Source organism: Papio anubis, chromosome 2 (assembly GCF_008728515.1).
Source record: "Papio anubis isolate 15944 chromosome 2, Panubis1.0, whole genome shotgun sequence".
Taxonomy (NCBI): domain Eukaryota; kingdom Metazoa; phylum Chordata; class Mammalia; order Primates; family Cercopithecidae; genus Papio; species Papio anubis.
This window is the reverse complement of record NC_044977.1, coordinates 175,944,585-175,968,148: the sequence shown is the minus strand read 5'-3', so window position 1 is coordinate 175,968,148 and position 23,564 is coordinate 175,944,585. Positions and strand designations below refer to the sequence as shown.

Below are 23,564 nucleotides of genomic sequence, written 5' to 3'. Positions count from 1 at the left end.
TTAACAAATTAAAGAAGAGAAGATATAATTTAAGCAATAATATGAGGTAATTTAGTAATTGTCTAATAAATTGAATCTGTAGAGCACCAAAAGTAAAAGGGGAGAGGGAAAGAGAGAAAGATTTATCAGAGAGTACAGGGATATGAGTAAAAGTAGATGGGCTTTCCTCCTTGCATATTTTTGACTCTGCTAGGAAACCAAAGCTGTAATCACAATTTATTTCATTTTCTAAGACAGTTATAAGATGAAATTGTGTGAGCCACAACATTTCTCATCATATGCCTGACCATGTGTAATAGAAATGGACATGATCAAATGGTTGGACCATTCTGATTTACGTGGGACTGTCTATAACTTCCTAAGCAAGAGTCATTGCAGTAACAGGGCTGCCTTCTGAATTATTACAAATCAGAAATACAGGGAACACATCCTCGTCCATCTCAAGAGAAAAGACTAAAGCTACATGCTTTTGCGTTAGAAGTTTGTTCCAGGTGCAGAGTTAAGTTTCTTGCTTCTTTGTTAGAATTACAAAAGTGAAAAAGTGACGAATTCCTTGATACTGGTTCAGATGTCAGTAATTAGATAGCACAGATTAAAGGTTTATATTTGAAATGTTTAATCCTTTTGTATCACAGGTAATATTCCACTAAAAGGACCTCCTGCTGATTGTCTGTCAATGAATCCTCACTCTTGACAATTTCGGGCTGAATTTTATATTTAGAAAAAGACACGAAGGAAAGTTAAATCTTGGAGCCACAATCCAATTTGTAAACATTTGTCTGGAGATACGGTTATACTGTTATGGATTCTGAAGAAACTTACTTTAAACTTCTGCGATTTAAAATGTCAAATAGAACAGAGAAAAAAACACTAACAAAAAGCATGTATAAAATATTCAGGGCATGGAAAAACCCCACAGGAAAACATGATGTTCTTCAATAATTTAGCTCTCACATCCCCCTTTTTCAAGTTGGCCATTTGAAACACACTGGAATTAGTGAGTCACTCTGAGCTCATACTTCTATGATCAGTAAAAGTGGTTCTCATTACCAGCATCAACCAGAACGTTAGAGAAAAATACGGTTTAAAGCCCTAAAGGCCAAAGATGGGATTATCCAACAAAGCCTGAAATAATCTATTCTTGTCAATAAAGTGAAAGAAATGGATTGTTTTTAAGAAACACTCTATTCTAAAAGCAGTGGAAACCCTCCAGTGATAATAGTGTAGGGTTTATAAATCCCTACGTTCACAATGACTAACAATGATATATATATATATCTAAACTATAAGATAAACAATCAGGACTTCTAAAATTTTCTTAGAGGCTTGACAAAAGAGCTTATTGCTTTCTTGGTTTTTACTAGGCAGAGGCTTGTTGCTGTGCTTTTCAAATTTTGTTGTTCTTCCATTAGCTGGGCTAGTGGCTATGGAAGAAAGACTATTTATTTATTTTTTATTTTTTTATGCTATTTTTGTTGTTGTTGTTGTTATACTTTAAGTCCTAGGGTACATGTGCACAACGTGCAGGTTTGCTACATATGTATACCTGTGCCATGTTGGTGTGCTGTACCCATTAACTCATCATTTACATTAGGTATATCTCCTAATGCTATCCTTCCCCCCTGCCCCCTCCCCACAATAGGCCCCGGTGTGTGACGTTCCCCTTCCTGTGTCCAAGTGATCTCATTTTTCAACTCCCACCTATGAGTGAGAACACGCAGTGTTTGGTTTCCTGTTCTTGCTATAATTTGCTGAGAATGATGGTTTCCAGCTGCATCCATGTCCCTACAAAGGACACGAACTCATCCTTTTTTATGGCTGTATAGTATTCCATGGTGTATATGTGCCACATTTTCTTAATCCAGTCTGTCACTGATGGACATTTGGGTTGATTCCAAGTCTTTGCTATTGTGAATAGTGCCGCAATGAACATACGTGTGCATGTGTCTTTATAGCAGCATGATTTCTAATCCTTTGGGTGTACACCCAGTAATGGGATGACGGGGTCAAATGGTATTTCTGGTTCTAGATCCTTGAGGGATTGCCACACTGTCTTCCACAATGGTTGAACTAGTTTACAGTCCCACCAACAGTGTAAAAGTGTTCCTATTTCTTCACATCCTCTCCAGCACCTATTGTTTCCTGACTTTTTAATGATTGCCATTCTAACTGGCATGAGATGGTATCTCATTGTGGTTTTGATTTGCATTTCTCTGATGGCCAGTGATGATGAGCATTTTTTCATGTGTCTGTTGGCTGCGTAAATGTCTGGGAAAAAAGACAATTTAATAAAAAAAAGTTTTCCTGAAATGTTATGCAAAATAGAAATGAAACAGCTTTTCATGGATATACAGGACAATTTCTGAAACATTTACATCAACTGCTAGACCTCACTGGGGGCTCCTAAGATTTCTTCTAATTTGAAGTATCTATCTCTATTTCCTAACTTATCACTGTGGTCAGTTCCCTAAGAGGAAACATTAAGTGCATATACATTTGATTAATTCAAAAAGACATAGTTAATACAATACATAATTAGCCATAACATTATAGGTATAAGAAAAAGCACAATTGGGTTGCTAAACAACCTTGTTCATAAGGGGCATATGCAAGCATTTAGTTTAGTACATATAAGAGTAGTAAATTTAAGGTAACATCATATGCACAATATTTTACATTTTTAAGTCTAAGAGCTATTGCATAGATCAAGCATGGTAATTACTATGAAAAGTAAGCGAATTGCTAGAAATCTCATCTGTTCTCTCCAACCGGAATAAATGACTCATGAGTCTATTACTACCCTTCTTGGGTGGCAAACCTGTATTTTGAGGTACATATTGGAAATCTTTTATCTGGCCTTGAAAAGTCAACATGCCCAAAAGGAACTACATATCCCTGATCCGGAACTTATGCCTTCTTTTATGCATCCTAATTCAGTTTAATGACACCACTTTCTACCTAGCCACCTAGGCTAAAATTTCCTAGAGTTAGTTTTGACCCATGCATCCACCATATTCTCTTCCTTTCTAAATAATACGACAAATCTCAACAGTGTTCAGTCTTTAAATGTAACTCTGAATAACCTTATATAAACACACATTTGTATTACATGTATATGTCAGTCTTTTGGTTAAAGCATATCTATAATGGAGGTCAGCTTTCAGCATACATGGACAGTAATGTGTATGTAGTATCCATCAATCATTCATCAGTTTATACCATGTATAATATAAACTCTTCCTTGAAATAAATTTCATATATGCATCTCAAAAAGTTAGGTTATTTTGGAGTGTGATATCCAAATCTGAGTATTTAGACATGTATCATGTAACACAAACTTGGAAGCATAATGATTTTTCAGTATTGATTGAAAATACTTAGAGATATAAGACAAAGAAGACAAAAACCTTTATTGGAAAGTAAAATTGATTTTTAATATACAACATTGTTATGCAGAAATGGTTCTAATGTGTATTGATTAAGAACCTTTTAAGGACAACTCTTTGATAAAAGGTTTCTCTTCTCAATGGAAGTTTTAAGGCTATTACTCAGAACCTAAGTTGATAATTAGCTTGATTTTCTCTGTGCTAAATAAGAAAAGAAAGCCAAGAGCACAATGTTCTTTTTAACATAGATGAGGACTAATCCTCTTTCTTGGAATTTGCTTTCAGTTTTCTCAGCTTGTTTCTACTATTTCTCCTCAATTATGTGCAATGAATTTATACTTATGTTAAGTGATATAAAAGGGAACAAGTACCACTCTAATTTGTAAAATATTATACATAAACAGTGTGATGCCAACTGAACTATTTGTATGTCTTCCTAGGTCAGCAGAAAGATGTTTTCTCTGCTGATAATGTAGTTTTTCTGTCATTTCTCAAGTGCAGATTTCAGAGTCAGCTGAACATATTGAGTAATTACTGCAAGATAGAGTGGTTTGATATCAGCTTTATCTGATGCTGAATCATCAATTTATGCAGACGCTTTTAAATTCTCATGGTCCACATCAAATAGTTCTATTCTATCAGTTCCGTTTGCTACCATGGAGTACATTTTACACCTGACTCATCTTGGCAAGTGCATCAGAGTCTAGTACTGCTAAAAGCATGAGCACTTTATGAGCCACCTAGTGATGATAGCCAAGAAGTCTTATGCCTGCCCTCAATATTTTAGGTGAAATTTGCCTCTCAAGCACCCAACAGCACAGAACTACTAGATCCCAGTTGTGTACATGGTTGGGCTCCTGTGAGAGCTTTGAAGACATTTATTAAGGAAAATTCTGGCACAAACTAAACAATCTTGCCATCTTTTCCATGAGAGGTAAAATAGCCTGTACCTAGATGGTACTATAAATCAGATGGTATCAATTTAATAACATCCTGACTCAGACTAAATAAATTTAAACACCAAAAAAGCCACATGTCAGCCAATTGGATTTACTGAGTCGCTCTTATATCAAGATAGGTCATAAGAAACTTACATACCTGAAGAATATTAATTTAGTTGCCCTATACATTTCTTCACAAAATTGAAAGTTAACACGTGCTTGGCTTTTATTGAGAGTTAATAGAAGAAATGTCTACAAGAAAATGTTTCTCTCTACAGATGTAACTGTCAATTAAGACATTACACTGAATAACATAGTTGTTTCAGCTGACATAAACAAATCTGCAACTGAAAAGGAATTAGAATACCACATTATGAACATAAGAGAACTTTTCCTAAATTGTTTTTAACAAACCTACTTACTGGCAATGACAAGATTTAATGATCAAACTTACAAAGACAAATTTAATATTAGCATCATTTTCCCTAGTAAGTTGGGTTTGGTTTCAGAGAAGATGCACGTCTTTAATTTCCACAGAAACCTTTGTCAGTATCCTTGTCTAACAGCACCTGGAAGCTTGTGTCTTAATATTTGCCAATGCAGAAATAGTCTATAAAGTGTAACCTATTCTCAAATATTGATTTAGAATAAAATAAAAAGGGAGAAATATTGTGAACTATATGGAATAAACTCTCAAATAATAAAATGATACTGTAGTTGGGAAAGAAGAACTAGTTGCATGTCCCAGGATATCTATTACCTATATTCTCTCTGTCTGACTGCCCATCCATCCACACATCCCTGTATCCATCCTTCCCTCCATCCATTCATCTACCACCTATCCACCCATTCTTTCTATCTATCTATCTATCTATCTATCTATCTATCTATCTATCTATGATGTATGTATTTCTCTATTTTTCTGTCTACCATGTGAATATAACCTGATGAACTTGCTTTACTTGTATGATTAATAAATTATCTCTGAAAATTATTCCCAAAGAAGAAATTTTTAAAATGTCCCAGTCTAAGATGGCATCAATGGAAAAGGTCTCCCAAAGTAATTTCATCGCATGGAAAAAAGAAACTCATGTAGATATATAAGTTCCAGTATTTTTTTCTTAGAGTCTCTATCATCTTACTTTATTGTTTGAATAACTTAGCAATGAAGCATTTGTTGACAGTGAAATGATGAGACACTAAGCATTCTTGGGGGTTCTGAGGAGAGTAGCAATCTCACTTTCACCTGGGGTATTCAGAGAATTAGAACTAATTAGCCTTGTGCAGAGGCTATAATGATTACTTTATGATACCCAAGTAATATCAATAATATTCCCTGCATATTACACTCAACTCTGAGTGGAGAGCTTGTGAAAGGGCACATTGGATATTGGTGAGGATACTTTGCCAAGAGATGCAAGCAGATCTCTAGGAGAAGATGCCATGTTTAATGGAATATAGGACAACAGCCCTAATTCATGAGTAAGTGATACTTTCTGTGGCAGAACTGTTGAAAGGCACACAAATGTCATGCATATGCCCCTGTGTTAGAGGCAGCTGGTACCCTGTAAAAATACCTTGCTTTCTCTTAGATGTTCACCAGCTGTAGCACATGGTGGATACGACCAAAACCATGCCTACAATCTACTGTTCACTTTGCTCAGAGCACCCTTCCTTCCTGACACCCAACACTTGCTGGTCTAAAAAATTCCTCTTTATTTTTCAAAACCAAGTTCAGGAGTTACCTCTTCTGTGAAGCCTTGTTCTTATTCCTCTACTCCCTCCACAATGAGTAACTTCCTCCTCTTTACTGCTTATAGACTTTTACATACCTTAATTGTTAACCGTAGATGAACATATTAGAATTATTTGTTTTCTGACAGAGAGTCTTATTGGGAGGGAAACCAATTGTTCTAAAACAAGGAGAAAAATGTAAGTTTAATTCCTATCTTTGGTAAGTTTCTTCTTAGGCAGTAGAAAAGTTTAAAGGCACTTTACTTGTATTTGTGTTATCATTTTGAAAAATATAACTCTAAACTGCATAATTCTTTAAGGAAACCTGATTAATCTATACACACCATACACAAACACACACACGAAAATTATATACAGGTACCTATACATATATATATGTATACGTATAGTTTTTCCCTTTCCATTAACTACTTCCCTCCCTTGTACACCCTAATTGGTTGACCTATGAAACTCAAGCCTCAAGCTAATCAACACCATTAACCATGATCCTAAATTGCAGACATAGCACCTAGGTAGAAATGACTAGGTTCTCTAGAACTAATCTAGTGAAGTCAAAATTCAGAGTAAAATAAAGTATCCCAATGACATACTGAGCAGTAAGAAATCAAAAATAGTATCTTTTGATATTTGAGAATACTCTCAATATTTGAACCCATTTATGATCATCTATTTAATGAATACCCAAATACTTCACATAACTGTTAAAAGTTTTAAATATATTTGGACATTTTGTTCCAATGTGCGATGAAAGAACAAATAGTTCCATGGACTATCTGTACTCTCATCCTAAATCCTTCAGTGATTTCCATGAGTAGTTTCTGTTACCCTGGTAACATTTATAAAATAAATGATTTACCCTACCTCTATATGATTGTGTTGCCCTGGTAACTTGCTGTTTTCTAGAAAGTCTGACAGGGACTTTATTTTAGCCGCATATTTCCTTTTTTAGGAAATAAGAATTTAATAGATTGGATATTTAACATTATTTCTATTTGAATTATATTTAATATGTTGAGTAGCTATTAAGGAAGTAATGTCATCTACATCTTTATGAAGGAACTGGCAAAGCAGTGATACTCTGCTTTACTAATGATGAAGTAATGAAGAAATTCTAAATACTATCCAAGAACACATTGGAGATCATGTATGATTGAAATTTTGCTTCTTAGCAGCTGTCAGTTGTGTCATGTCAAGAATGCTGTGCCTGCTGTTCTAAAAAGTAACACATTGTATATTGAGCTATTCTTTCATTTTAAAGGTTGTTAGCAAAATAACATAAAACCACGGGCAGAAAGATAAGTCACATGCACACATACCACACACATGCACCTGTATACTCCCATAGTAACAGAACTAGAATACTTCAGTTGGGGCAATTTTTATGTTACTGGGTATGGAAACAGTGGCCATCTATTAATAGATGCATCCCTATGTACTCTGGAGATGTGTTGGTACCTAGCACTTGGCAGCTTCCAACCACCATATCTGAGAATTTAAAAAATGTATTAAAGCATATTTTTGTATTTCAAAAGATTCTAGACTCACCACTGCCCCTAGACACTCCTGTGCTTAGGACGCAGGGATCTCAGACAGCAGGAAGCTTTCAGGAACTCTACTTGGAAGATAAACATTACCTCCAAAATTATTTAGGAATATAAAATGACTTTATATACAAAGACTTTGCATAATGGCATTTCATAATGTGGCAGAATTTATTTTTTCTATTTATAATTGATTCATACATTACTCCACTGCATATTATTACTTTTACACACACATCAGTGACATAACTTACTCTTTCTGTTTTACATTTTTCAAAGTAAACCTAAATTCTAAACAATAGTACTGGGATTGTTAAGCTAATAAAAAATGTGTAGGAAAGTCTGCCAGATTTGACTGCATGAAAGTTGTACTTCAATATGTAGCAATTTAAGTTTCCAACCAAATATTTCCCTCATTCTCTAATATAAACATTTCACTTAAGGCAGGCTATTTGCCTCCCACTGTAGTTCCCTTTGAAATAACTTGAGACTCTCCTCCCATACTTTTTGTGGATTATTTTCACTTAAGATATTCTCCTTTTTATATTTTAGCCCCACAAACATCACCCATCCTTTAAGGTCATGTTTCTGTCATTGTTCTTCCCTGTTCTTAACTGTTCACAGAGGCCTCTTCATTTTTAAGGTTACATAATTACCAAAATTTTGCAAATTTTCAACTGTACTTTTCAATTAAATTATCCTGAACATATAATGTTTTTCTACAATTATATTGCAAGTCTTGAGGACAAATTATTTCTTCTCTCTTCCATTTCCAACAATATCTAGAAAAATATCATATACATATTTGATGCTCAAGAATATTTGTTTTTATTATTTGTTGATTATTTTTTCGTTGAACCCAAGTTTCTCAATTTTATAAGATGAGGAGTCAAAGATTGGTATAGCTAGGGGATAAGGGGAAGAAAGACTGAATCAAGTGAGCATGTGAGGAAAATAGTCCTCAAGTTTTATGACAATGAAGGGCATTAAAAACTCTATACATTCTTAAAAATTACAAATGATTGATTTACAACTTGCTCATACCTAACAATTCCTTATTAGGCAGTTGGCAATGGATTATTTTTACTTGTACTATGTTTAACTTAAGAACTATATGACCTATGATCTAAATATCAACAACTAGTCATGGAGCAAAAGATAATGCTAATTTTGTTAAGACCATGGCATTTCACAATCCAATTGATTTGATCATTCAACAACATGACTATCAACTATGCAACAATCAGATAGAGTTCTTCATGATCATACATGGTATCAACACATGCTTTTTTTTTTTTTTTTTTTTTTTTGAGACAGGATCTTGTTCTGTTGCTCAGGCTGGAGTATGGTGGTGTGATCTTGGCTTACTGTAGCCTTGAGCTTCTGGCCTCAAACAATCCTCCCACCTCAACTTCCCAAGTAGCTGGGACTAAAGGCATGCACCACCATGCCTGGCTAATTCTTTGTATTTTTTGTAGAGACAGGGTTTTACCATGTTGCCCAAGTTGGTCTCAAACGCCTGAGCTCAAGCAATCTGCCTGCCTTGGCCTCTCCAAGTGCTGGGGTTACAGTCTTGAGTCACCGCACTGGGGCAATCTTAACAAATTCTAAAATAGATTATAAAGTTTTAGTCTCCTGAGAACATGTCTGACTGGAGTAATAGATTATTTTTTAAACTGGATTTGGTAAAATAAATGCATCTCTTTCCCAAAACTAAGATAGTCTTGCGTATGAAGATTTTATAATCTTCAAAAAGAGATTTTTTCAATGCTACTTAAAATTTTTCTGTAACTGGAGAAAAAGGAATTATTCCAAATTAACTTTATGAAGGCTTTGTTAATTGAATATTCAAACCTGACAAAAAAGGTTTACTAATTTTATTAATAAAAACTGATGCCAAAATAATAAACTATTAACAAGTATAATCCAGAAGTATATTTTTAAGAGGGATATATCATAACCAAATGGAGTTGATGACAGAATGATTCTACCTTAGGAAAATATTAAAAATTATAATACAATTAATTACAAACATATTAATACAATAAAATTGGCAAAAGGAAAATAATATCGATAGTTTCAAAAAAAAACTTTAAGTTCAACATCTATACCTGAATTAAAAAATAATTCATAGTAGCATTTCCATTATGATAAGAAATAAGTCAAAGGATACATTCCAAAGCCATTTGGCTGGAAAATGAATTATGAAATATAAATATTTAAAATCAGGTACAAAATTATATTATTTTTGATGACCTGGAAAAGCTGAGAATGAATTAAATATTCTATTGAAAACAACGAAGGAATTCAGAAAGATAGCGGGTTATAAAAATGGTTTCATATATGAGATAGAAGAAAAGGATAAACAGCATCATGAAGACTCAACCAAACATTTCACAAGAGTGAGATACATGGTAGGTCAGCTAACCATGAACGGGAAGGGGAAAAAGACTGCCAGATTAAAAGAGCCTTAAATGACCCAATAACCAAATATAATATGTGGTCACTGATTGCTTCCTGGATTGGGTAAACCAGTATAAATAACATTTTTGCTCAATTGGGAAAATTTGATTAGAGTTGATAAAAAATTTCTCAACTGAGAAAAATGGAAAATATTCGCTGAAAATAGCACATACTGTGTGATATCCTTTGACTGATATCATTGTGGTAAATGGTATATACACATACATGTGATATATATATAAAGGGTATATTGTGTGCATGTGTGTTTGTAGATGTAGATAAGTTGGTAGATATTGATATAAATACAGAAAAACATCTGGAAACATATAACATCAGATATTAACTGCAGTAATCTTTCCATAAGAGGAAATGGGTATTTTATATGCATATTTTAACTTATGTACATATTCTAAATTTCAGGAATACTTTTGAACAATTAATAGATTTTTTAAATTAAATGATTAAATGAATAAAACTAGTATGTACATTTTTATACAGCAAAGTGATCAATGAGAAAATATATTAAATTTTTATAACTACCATGCTGAAGAATATTTATTTCATGTGTTGGAAAATTTACACATTAGAAATAAGTTTTGTGTCCTCATGAATGGATTAATGTTGCCATAGAATTAGATTTGTGGGAATAGCTTTGTTATAAAAGGAAGCTCGCTCTGGCTCTCTTGTTTTTGCCGTCTTGCCAGGTGATGTCTTCTGCCATGTTATGACATAACAAGATGGCCCTCACTGGCTGCCTATGTCAAGCTCTTGGACTTTCCATCCTCCAGAATTGTGAGCTATATAAACTTATTTTCTTTATAAATTACACAGCCTGTGTTATTTTGTTATAGCCACAGCAAAAAACGAAGACATATAATAACAAAAATACTAAGATGCCAAAGAAAACATTAAACAATGTCTAGAACATATATGGAGGAAACCTGATACTCTATGAAGTGATCCAAAATACATAAAAGAATTCTTGGGTAGATGAAAAGTTCTTTTTCTTGTATAGAAAAATTCAGTGTTGTAAATATGTCATATTCTTAAATTTCTCATAAGTCAACATATAATTTGAAATTTTAGTACATTTTTAACTTGATACAATGCATTAAAGTTCATCTGAAAATGTAAAGGAGCTAGAAAAATTTTTGAGAAACAATTAAAACAAATTGTGGACTAAGGCAAGCTTCCCCAACATGCAGCCCACTGGCTGCATGCAGCCCACAACGGCTTTGAATGTGACCCCACACACTCAAATTAAAATATTATGAGATTTGTTTTATTTTATTTTATATTTTAGCTCAACAGGTATCATTAATGTTAGTGTATTTTATGTGTGGCCTAAGACAATTTTTCTTCCACTGTGGTCCAGGGAAGCCAAAATATTGGACACTCCTGATTAAGGTATTGTAAGTTATAGTAATCAAAATAGAGTAATGGTCAAAATAAACAGATAAGCAGGACAGAATAGAGTCTGGAAACAGACCCAAAGATAAAAAGATTTTATTATGTGATAAATATTGGCATAAAATTTATATCAGAGGAGGAAATACAGATGGCTTATTTGGTAAAATGTGTTATGTAATTGGTTATACATTTGGGGGAAAAAAACATGAAACTTTGGATCTTAATCTCATCTCATGCTATAAAAGAAACTTCAAAAGACACAACATTTTTAAGCAAAATTTACTATAAACACAGTAAGAAAACATATGGCATTTTAAATCTATAGTAATTAAGGTATTTTACATGGAATACAGATGCTCTAAAGCAGGGGTTGTCAAAATGTAGTCTGTGGGTCAAATGTGGCCATACCTATTTCTGTAAATAAAGTTTTATTGGAACTCAAGCCACACCCATTAATTATGTATTGTCTATGGATGCTTTCACAATAAACCATAGAATTGAGTAGGGGTGACACAGACCATATAGCTCAGAAAACAGAAAATATTTACTGTTTGGCTTTTTACAGAAAAAGTTTGCTGACCCTTGTTCTAAAAGAAAGACTGATACATTTGAATACATAAATACTAAAAATCTGCATGGCAAATATTATACAATTAAAATTTAAACTGAGAAAATATTTAAACTATCTATGACACTGTAAACTTACTAATTGTAATAAGATCTTTCATAAATAAGAAAAGATCAATACCTCAAAAGAAAACTAAGCAAAGCAAACCAACTTGAAGTTCAGAAATAAAGAAAATAAAATCAGTCAATAAGCATGTGAAAATCAACTCAACTCAGAGGATTCAGAAATGAAAGTAAAATATCAGTGAGACATTTACCACATTAACAAAATATCTAAAACTTGAGATCACCTGCTTTTAACTGAGGTTGTGGAGAAAAAGAAACTGCTATCTAAAATGCAGTTTGACAATAATATACATCAAATTTTAAAATGTAAATATCTTTTGTGTCAGCAACTTATCCGATAGATGTTTTCTCACTAGGGCGTAATATTACAGTCTTGAGTTTTCAAGAAATTACACCTTTTGGTGCATCTATACAATAGTGGATAATGGAGCTGTTATCAAAATTGATATAGATCTATATGAGACTCACATTTATTGACATCCAGATCATTTTATTATTGAGGAAAAATAAAGCAAATTGTAATACAATATTTGTAGAATAATATTGTTTCTATACTAAAAATACACATTTACACACATGCAAATATATACTTTCATATGCATATAAAATTGACTGGATAGAAATACCTGATTTTGTTGACAAGGTTTATTTCTGGAGAATACAAATGATGAATGAAGGGATCCTAGGAGGAAAATCTTTTATACTCTATACACTTCTTTTGAATTATAAGCCTTGCATTTCATTGTTTAAAGTTATTTTACTAAAGTCACCTGAGATTATATTTAAAAAATTACTGTAAAATTTTGAAGTTATATTTAACAATAGCCAAGCCAGGACTATTTTCTACAGTAATTAGGGCAAATTTGGTGATAACGCCTTCTCAAAACACACATCTACAAATTTGAAAGACACAACTCTAAAACTAGCCCTTAGGCCTTACATGTTTAAGGGCAAAGAATGACCAAATTAAGTATTCTGGGGTTTCTTAAACAGTCTGGTTGTAGAGAAGCAGTTTACATTTGCTCTTTAGCTGAAAAATCAGGGTTTATTAATCATAACAATTTCAATTTTTTTATTTGCTTGCAACTTTTTTTGTCATTTGTTGCCATGGCAACAAATCATGTATTGATTCAATAAGGGCATCTTGCATTTCTTAGAATACTGTAATTAGATAACCAATTTGTAATTAAGTCAAAATGAAAACTGACCTTTCTCCTTGAGATGATATAACACTAACCATATCAAGAACAGAAGATTTATGCTTCAAATGAACTTAAATAAAGTTTAAGAAAGTGGAACGCTGCTTCCTCTTGAAAACTATCATCTTTTCTCCTTGTCAGTAATACAGACATAACAAAACATCCAATGCATTGGAACATAGGAATTTCAGTTGTGTATTCATATGACATTCCAATGTAACATACTGCTCTGTAGGGTAGATATTTGGTGCAATCCATCAACTATTAAAATTCTGTCAGTGCAGTGGTGAGATTTCAGCATGCAGTACAGACGTCTGTGCTGAGAAGCAGAAACAAATAACCAACTACATTGACAAAGTCAGCATTTTTACTTCTCAGCAAAAAGGGAATTCCTAATTTAGTCTAACAGTGCTGTCTTCTCAGAGTCTGTTCAGGTGAACAACAAAAGGCAAACAGAAATGCTCTTGCTTCCCTACATGGGGTGTGACAGCTTTCCAGGAGATCCAATAAGTTCCCAGGGTCCAATGAAAGAAATCTTTTTCTTTCCAAAACACCAGAATTATAATCCATGCAAGGAGATGTCTATCCTTTCTTCCCAGAGTATTTTTTTCTAAATCTACAAGCACATTACTTAGAAAATTAAATGTCCAAAGAAATAAACTTAAATGGCAAACTGTAGAAATGATATGCTTATGTTTTCTGTTCTTCTTTCATGCCTCTACTGTTCCCTTTCGTTCTCTGTGCTATTTCATTTCTCTCTTACCAATTGTTACCCCTCCAGTTTACATATTCATCCTCCCTAGCAAAGAGATCAAGGACATTGTGCTCTATTTTAGAACTTTAAGGAAGCGCTGTTTTCAAATACAAACTAGATTGAGGTATTAGAGCCCTTCAAGTCAAGCCTGAGAGAGAACCCAAAGGGCTTCTAGCCTAGGCAATGCATCTTCAACTCAGGAGTCAGTATACGTGCTTGGTGATAGGGGAGGTATATTCCTGTACAATAAAACCTCATGCATGAAATTATCATAAAGTGAGGAAAGAGAAAATGTGATAGAGAAGAAAACTTGCAAGCAAATTGGAATTATGGGCAATATATTTGAGACATAGATTTTGACACCTTGAATTTATTTGTAAAGTAGTCTACAGTTACTGAAAAAATGAGATTCTCAATGGGCATTTTTTTTTTTAAGTTTTAGGTGTTGAATCTTTAGAAAGTAAGTGAAATAAGTACGAATGTAAGCAATTTGTCTTGTTTATAGCCACAGAGTCTCTCTCCACCAAACTCATTAGCAAAGTAAGGTAATTAGCACTATGAATGTGGTAGAAGTAGATGATGCTCAACAAAGTTGCTTATTTTTAGCTTTCTGCTTATAACAGCACTCATTTGATAAAATTGGGATAATTTAAAGCATAATGAGAAGTTTACTAATATAATTAAATAATAATTTATTGAGTGCTCTTTATCAGAAATTATTTTAAGAGCTTTAATGCCTTATGTCATTTAATGAACAAAACATAATTATTTATGTATTATTATGTTCATGTTACACATGAGAAAACTGTGTCTCAGAAAGTTTACGTAAATAACTCAGTACCCCCTTGTTAAGAAGGGTTTCCTATCCTAATGAGCTCAAACAAGAATCCATGCTGTTAATCGTCAAGTTCCTTATTAATTCTTCTTAGATTCAGATTTTTTGATTTGTAGTCTAAGATAGCTTAAATATTTTTATATTTTAGTATCATAGGGTGATTTACCCTCACTTTGATGATAAAATTAAAGCCAGTTGGGTAAAGTTACTTATGTAATATGGACAGCCAACAAGATTATTACAGGGCAATGATTGATGGTACAAACTCTGTGTTTCCATGACAGTGTTTAGCCCTTTTCTCCATCTAAAAGATAGCAAACTGGTGGGTGGCCCAGTCACTTCTATTTTTCCAGGAATCCACCCCGGCCATAAACATTACAGTTAAACCTAGTGGCCTAAGCTCAAGCATGATGCATAATCTAGTCATGGGAAGAGATATGATATCAGCTCTGAGTAGTAGCCACAGCAAGGAAAATCTAAAGGGACAAATTAAAGTACACACACATGCACACACACACTAATAATACACGCACAGAAATAATACATGCAAACATGAGGCTGAAGCTGTACTGGGGTGCAAAAGGAGGTATTTGAAAAACTTTGTAAAAGTCTTGAGTGACAGCTGAAATAAAGTCCCATACAACCATCTTCCCTGCCCCTAATAGATCTAGAAGTACTGAAGAATCTTACATAGTTTGATATCTGGTAAAATATTCAGATTTTGCCAGATGTGCACTCATTTTGGCCACAAAGAGATGATGTTAAAACTCAATAAGAGGGCTAAGTTAGCATTAGTGCTTTATGGATGAACACATTTTTTAGAAGGTGGTTGTTTCCTTCCAGAAAGTCTCCTCTTTAGAACTTGGCAGCACTTCTTTCCTTCTCCTCTGTTGGCTTAGTCTTTGCTATCCTATGTATTGGTTTGGCAGCACATACTGAATTTTGCCTTATGACTTGGACAGAAAAGTGTAGCCTGGATTTGTTGCATATTGGTATAATTTATAGAACATAGACTAGATGAACTCAGAAAGCCCTCAAGGTGTGTAAATAATGGTAAATAAAGGGCTTTGCAAAATATGGTACAAAGTTCTGCTGTGGTAAACTACATATATTTTATTCTTTAAATAAAAAAACCATCAAAATGTTTGGAGCAACATGAAAAGTTCCTTATTTAAAAAAATAAAATGGACACAGCTGAAATATGAAAGCCAGATTCTCTAATTTTTTGAGTCCAGGAAATGAATGCCTATGTGTTTAGCTCCCTGGTCTTTACTATATACTAACTTATTTACATTTATCTTCTAAAGGGGTTAAAATTTAGCACTGCTTCTTCCTTGTATAATGAACATCTGCAATAATAATGAGGACAATGATAATAATAATGCACAGTATGTATACTTTACATTGTCTTTACATATGATCTCTCATTTGATCCTCACAAAAGCACTATAAGGTATATAGTGTCAGAAAAGGAAACAAATGCACAGAGAGCATACCCAGAAGATTCACCAGAGACCTTGTCACACAACTTCCAGTCTAGGGCTCTTTCTCCTGCCTCACACTCTCATGAGTGTGTTGCTTTTGAAATCTCTATCTCACACTTCTATAGAGCTAGAAAACCTGGAAGACCTAGGCAAAGATAAACGCAATCATTAGCCTTCAGTCTAGATTCTAATGTACTATGTCATGCTTTTCACTTGGAATTGATGTAATATTGTGCCATAAAATGGGAAATCTAGCAAGTAGAAAATAGAGTTTGAATATTTTGCAGAGAGAAAATTTCCACTAAAGAAAAAGAGAACTGCTATAGTTAATTAACATGAAAATATTTACACTCCTTGCCATCTATCTATATAACTTCATCTATTAGCAGACAACTACCTTCATATTTGAAATATGTTGCTTCAAGTCAAAATTTGTCTATGATACTCCAAATTGTCCCTAAAGCATATCAGACTGTGGCCAAAGAGAGAAAAGCATATCAGAAAGAGAAGGGAAACAAAGAGTTTCCTTGTAGAATAAATTTAATTGTCCGGAGTTCTGAGTTCCTACATAAAGCAGAAATTCCTCATGCATAAGAAATGGTAGACTCAGCTTGAATGGCTGATTGCTATTTCCTCTAATAAAGTTTCCACACACTCTCTCTCTCTCACTCTCTTGTTTTGTCACCCTCTCTCTTTATCTAATTCTATGTCTATGTCGATCTCTAGCTATCTATCGTACATGCTTTTGTAGAATTTCAGGAACAGCTTTTTATCTGGAGAATATGGCTGCCTGAAAGAGTTACATAATATAACAAAAGCTTTACCCCAAAGCTTCTATGCATTCCAAAAGCTTGTACTTGGATAATAGAAATATTAGCCTCAGGTGACTGAGAACACTTACTGTTGGTTGCATAACGTATGGCGGATGAGGCATCCATGAAGTACTCTGGACCTATGCATCAAACAGCATTTATTAGCACAAAGCAATCATAGAGAGAACTTGGTTCTTGTGTTCAGTGGAGTCACACTAGGTCATAAGAAAGTGGAGTCCACCTGACTTTACAGTTAATTCGTGCTCAAAACCAAGGGTAAAAAGGTAATTCTTGGACTTGATTAAATTGGTCACTGAAACAAGGTAAAAGGTAAAGCAACTTCCTATATCAATGGAGCTGACTTCAGTGCCCACATAGCCCAGGCTGGGTCTTGGAGCATATTTTGAGGTTGACGTTGAAGGCTAAAGTTTTAGGAGGCCTCAGAGACCATTTGAAGATCAGCTCTCAGGGATGTCATGGCAAGTAATGAAGGAAGCGAGAGTTGACTGCTAAGACTTTCTCTTTTTCTGTCATCTGTTGTAACTTCGAATGCTCAAGTGATCCCATTTTAGAAATACGTTCAAGTGGTAAAAGTTGTGGTAAGAGCTAAAGAGATAAACCAAAAATTTGGGGCAATTATTTTGGTTTAACCCAAGTTAAACACGTTTGTAATTATTTTCTCTCCTGGTAATTGGTATAACAAATAAAAATGAGATGTCAGCCAGCCAACTATTCTTAAATGTGCCACGTGTCAGCCAAATGAAAAAGTCAGCCCATATAAGCTGAATGTCACATGGAGAACTCAGAAGATTTTTTTTGTATACTCACACACACAGAATTGCCAAAGCACTTTGGACTGAAAAAACCTGGTGAAAGGTGAGAATCAACAACATAGATCATTGCTGTAATCTCTTCTTTTGAGAAAAGGGAGCTATAGTTAAATTCCACTTATGAGCCCTCCCAAGTAAAATCGCTCTTCAGTGAATATTTTATTCATGTCACCAAAGTGCTCTACACTGTGGCTTAATGGGTGGTCTTGGCTGGAACAGAGGCCATGATTAGAAAAAAAAAAAAAAAAAAAGGAAACACACACACACACACACACGCACACGCACATTACAACCAGGCAGGCCTGCAGGAAGAACAAAAACTGAACAGCACCTGCACATAGCCTCATGGGTCCCAAGGAAAGGCAATTAAGAAATCAGCCATTCAGAGACCCTCTAATGTAATTCAAATGAAAAATCTATTCCATTTGCCCACGGATATGTTTCAAGAATCTGAGTGCAGAAAAAGAAAGAAAATGATCTGCTTCAGGGGGAATCAGTTAAGGAAAAGTGCACATAGTCTTAAGTTTGATTCTCTGACAGCTGGGATATCCTGAAATGAAGTCTATAGTGACTGAACAAGGCAAAGCTTCACTGAATTAGTAGCAGTCAGCAGCACTACAGTTTTACCCATTATATAACATCCACCCCCACCAGCTGCAAAATTCAAGAAGCACATGCATACACACGCTTGCATTCTCTCTTTCTCCCTCCAAACTTTTAAGAAATGACACTAGACACTTTCTACATGCAGCATATATATAGGCATTTTCTAATTAGAATTGGAAGAACTGTTTGAAGAACAGTATTAGGTAGAGAGGAGATTAATATCACATACGTAATAACTCAGAGGAATAAAATAAAGAATATTGTTTGAGGGAGAAATGTGACTATTTTAATCCACCTATGTACTTGGAATTAACTGGCTATAATATCTAGTTGATGACACACATTGAGTCTCAGACTTTCCAGCATTTCAACATGCGGAACCCCTGAGGTCTCTTTTGGTCTCTCTGGAACTGAGAATGAAATAACAGCAGGGAATAGGAACAACTTTTTACCACTTTGATAATTTCTTCTGTTTCTTGGGAAGTAGGATTTAACATCTATCTATGGAGCTTTACCAGGACAACCATGACAAAATGAGATGACAGTGACAAATTATCCTGGAGTGAGTGAAGGAATTGCTAGAAATGTGCTTTTAGAAAAGACACAATAGGGAACATGAACAACCAAAATAACAGACAACAAATCAAATAATTTCCCAGTGGTGACAGAGCTGTATTAAGGTTGGTTGGAAAGTAGCATAATCATGAAAACTCAGCAGGAAGAATGAAAAGCATAGTGGATTTTATTATCCAGTGAATTGATGCAAACAGGCTCTTGAAAGTATAGACTAACTCATAACTTGAGTATTATTACATTAAGATGTGATTAAAGTGTATGAGAAATGTTTTCTTTTCATTCTACTGTGTCCTTTTTGCCTCTAAATAGTGTATTACTGCAAGAAAGATACCTCCTAAGGTGCAGGTAAATCGGACATACCTGGTATGTGGAGACAGGGGAAGCAGCAATGAATGGCGTGATAGATGTCTGTGGAATCATGCGGTTGGTTGCAATACTGTACGGTGAAGAATAAAATCTGCAAACAGAAAACAAAAAAAAGAAGATTCACGAAGTTGCTACATGCCTGGCCTCTAATCAAATGCTCTCAAGTACCTATGGGAAAGACATATTTCCACCCGCATGTTTTTCCACCAACCATTAACAGGAATGTCCAGATTTACACTATTTGAATCCACTAAGAGAAATAAGTAGCTCTGAATGAAATGACTTGGAGTCATCTTATAAAATTAGCTGCACAAAATCTTCCTTATGCCAGGTAAGTTTAATACTGTCTCCAACCAGCAGGAGGAGAGAAGCTGAGTGTTGTTTAAAAGGCTTTGAAAGAAAGTCAAAATGAAAGCACCAAGCTTTACAAAAGTGACTGATGTTACAGATACAGGAACTGCATCTGTGTCTTCAGTCAGGAAATAAAGACCAGTTCCTAGAATATTTTGTGTTAGGCATAGGTCCATGCCCTCATGCAGAAAATACTTTCTCCATGAAAAGAGAAGCAACAGGACAATTTGAATTGAGGTTGGAATAGGAATGCTTTCTGGATTACGTCAAGGCACTGGCAGAGACACTGAAGACTATAGGATACGCTCCTATAGACTCTGTAAAAACATTGAATGTTCTAGTACTCCAGAGCCCTTCACTGAACGATTGTAGAATGCTACAAGATCAGGAATTCACAAATCAGAGGAGGGATGATTCTTCTGGAGACCTATTAAAGGGTAGCTTTTGGATATGAAAATCAGTGAAATGTCCATTTCTGCCATACTATACTGTCGAGTCCATGAGTTATCGAATGCTCAAATCCTTCAGCAGAATTTTAAATTGTGTTTCCCCCATGTCTTACTGGTAAGTGAAAGGCTAGAGTGACCAGCCACAGAACAGACAAAACCAGGTTGCCTGAGATGGAGTATGTCAGCGATGTGAGGATAGGTTGGAAAAATGCATGTGAGAAATAACGGTATAATTCTTTCACTTTATTGTACTTTCAGCAAAACTCAATTAGTATGGTTTATTTTTTTAATAGTATGACTGAGCTTGGAATCTGTGAGACAAAGATTTCATCCAACCTCAGGGGTCACTGATATTTTAAATAGAGATTTTCATGAGTTGCCTTTCTAAGAAAGCATCCCACGAGACTCCCATTAAATATGGGAGGACTTGAATTCAAGGTTGTCAGGATTCAAGGAATAAATTCTTTAAGCTTATTTTGTATAAAAGTCTTCAAGCAAAGATATAGTCTTAAATGTACTTAAATTATAGTCTTAAATGTACTTTAACTCTTAACAATGATTTGATAAGATCATACTCTTTTGGGTAAAAAAAATAGTGTAGATGAAAAAAATTATCCCATCATACATTACATTCTTACTATCCATACTCACCAGACCCATAAATTTATAGTTGTGATGTTTAAAAGAAGCCACTGACTATACACCTGATAGAATGACAAAAAGAGATAATGCAAAGTTTTTTGCTTTTAAAGACAATACTAACAGCTGACAAGGATGCAGAGAAAGTGGAATTCTCATTCAATGTTACTGGGAAAGCAAAACATTACACCCATTTTGGAAAACAGCTTTGCAGTTTCTTTTAAAACTGAACATATACATTCCCTATGGCCCAGCAGTCCCATTTCTCCATACTAACCAAAATTAAATAAAAATTTTGTTTATGGAAAAGCTTTAATCCAAATGTTTATAGAGACTATTCATGCTTGCCCCAAACTGGAAACAACCCAAATGTCCTTCCTCTGAATTAATAATCAAATTGTGGCACATCCATTCAATGGAACACAACTTAGCAATAAAAGGAAAATAACTACTGAAACATTCACCGTGAGGAATCTCAAGTAAATTTTGCTAAATGGAAGAAGTCAGACTCAAAGGGGTATATACTATGTGATTTCATTTATATCACACTAGGGAAAAGGCAAAAATATAGAGGGGTGGAGGAAGGGGTTGATTCCAAATGAGCACGAGAGAATTTGAGGAGGGGAGATACCTGTTCTACATCTTGATTGTGGTGGCGGTTACATGATTGTATGTATTTGTCAGAATCATAGAACTGTACACTAAAGAAAGTGAATATACTGTATGTAAATTATATCTAATAAATCTGATTTTTTAAAAAAGATAATTACTATGTAAGAAAACACTCATCTTTTCATTTTAAAAAATTATTCAACATTTACTATATCTAACAAATATGGGTAAGATTGTAAAATATCCCTCTGAGTTTCTTTATTTAGTCACTTAAATTGTATCATATTTAGGTATTAATCGGCCTAAAGCTCTCCATAGACTTTCCATTGCCATGAAAACAAATGTTCAGTCCTTGCACTGGCTAGCACAATCAGGCTATTGCCTACTTCTCTGATATTGTTTTCTTAGCCTTTTCTCCATAGCTGACTAGGATTCAACCAAACTACCTTCTGTCCTGTGATCTCATCATTCTCACTGTTGTCTCTACACTGAACTTGCAGTTCTTTCTACCTAAAATGCTCGCTTCTTCAACGTTTTATAAGGCTGCCTCTTTTTCATTTCTGGTCTCACTCCACTGTCCCTTTTTCAGAGAGGATTATAGCTAAATTAGCAACTGCCATGTCTACCCAAATTGTTTTCTATCCCTTTCTCCTGATTTATTTGTATAGTTCTCTTATCACTATCTGAAGTGGTAATTTAAAAAATTCTTTTTATATATTATGGACTGAATGTTTGTGATCCCCTAAATTTACATACTGAAGCTCTAACTCCTTCTGTGGCTGTATCTGAAGATGGGGTGTCTAAGGAAGTAATTGGGGTTAAATGAGGAGATAGGGTGGGGCCTTAATGAAATAGGATTAGTGTTCTTTTAAGAAGATCCATCAGACAGCTCACTCAGGCTCTCTCACACGCACACACTGAGGAAAGGCCATGTAAGGACATAACAAGCCCCAGGAGTTTGAGACCAGTCTGAGCAACATGGTGAGACCCCATCTCTACAAAAATACAAAAATTAGCTGGGCATGGTGGTGCATGTCTGTATTCCCTTCTACTTGGGAGGTGAAGTGGGAAGATAATTTAAGTCCAGAAGATCGAAGCTGCAGTGAGCCGTGATTGTGCTATCGCACTCCAGCCTGGACAAGAGTGAGAGCTTTTCTCAAAAAACAAACAAACAAACAAAAAAGGTGGCAGCCATCTACAATCCAGGGGAAGAGAGCCCTTACCAGAATCAGCTACACTGATCTTGAATTTCTACCATTCAGAACTGAGAAAAGATAAATTTTTGTTGTTTAAGCCACCAAATCAATCAAGCCACTTTGTTATGGCAGCCTGAACTGATGAATACAATGTATTGACTATTTCTCATTCTAGAATATCAGGTCCAAGGGGGCTGAGTGTATATCAGTATCGTTGCCTAGAACAGAGCCTGGGAGATAGTAGATACTTGATAACTCTACGTTGAATGAATGAATAAATGCAGAGCAGCTTGTGGAATTCAGCAGTGATTACCATACAGGAAGGGCAATGCCATGGTGGCGGGACCATAGGAGAAGGGTCCCTGAAAGAGATAGGAAGCTGAGGAATGACAGCCCGGAGAAGATGGTCCAACATCACATATTAAATGCTAAGAGGAAGCTTAAATAATGTACCTACTTTCTAAGCGTGCAGGGGCATTAGAAACTAGAAAACAAAAACAAAAACAAAACGAACAACAGTCCTTTTCTATGAAAATCATGGTTTGCATTTGAAAATTCTTCTAGGTCTTCTCTTTGACGATCTTATTTGTGAGGCACTGAACAGTATTTGAGGCTCATAATGACACGTGAAGCATCCAAGGCCACTCAACAAACAGCCCTCCTTAT

At 34.7% G+C, this 23,564-nt stretch overlaps 1 protein-coding gene across 9 annotated transcripts in view; it reads right to left on the bottom strand.

Moving 5' to 3' along the window:
* RBMS3 (RNA binding motif single stranded interacting protein 3) overlaps nucleotides 1-23,564 on the bottom strand; it is a 1,467,317-nt gene that overhangs the window by 104,053 nt on the left and 1,339,700 nt on the right. For 8 of the 9 annotated variants that reach the window (XM_031662883.1, XM_031662884.1, XM_031662885.1 and 5 more), the window contains 2 exons: nucleotides 19,646-19,742; nucleotides 17,363-17,413 (listed from right to left, as the gene is read on the bottom strand). In XM_031662883.1, coding sequence (XP_031518743.1) covers nucleotides 17,363-17,413; nucleotides 19,646-19,742 — 148 coding nt within the window. The remainder of the gene's footprint in view (nucleotides 1-17,362; nucleotides 17,414-19,645; nucleotides 19,743-23,564) is intronic. The other variant, XM_017955997.3, reaches the window with a different exon arrangement.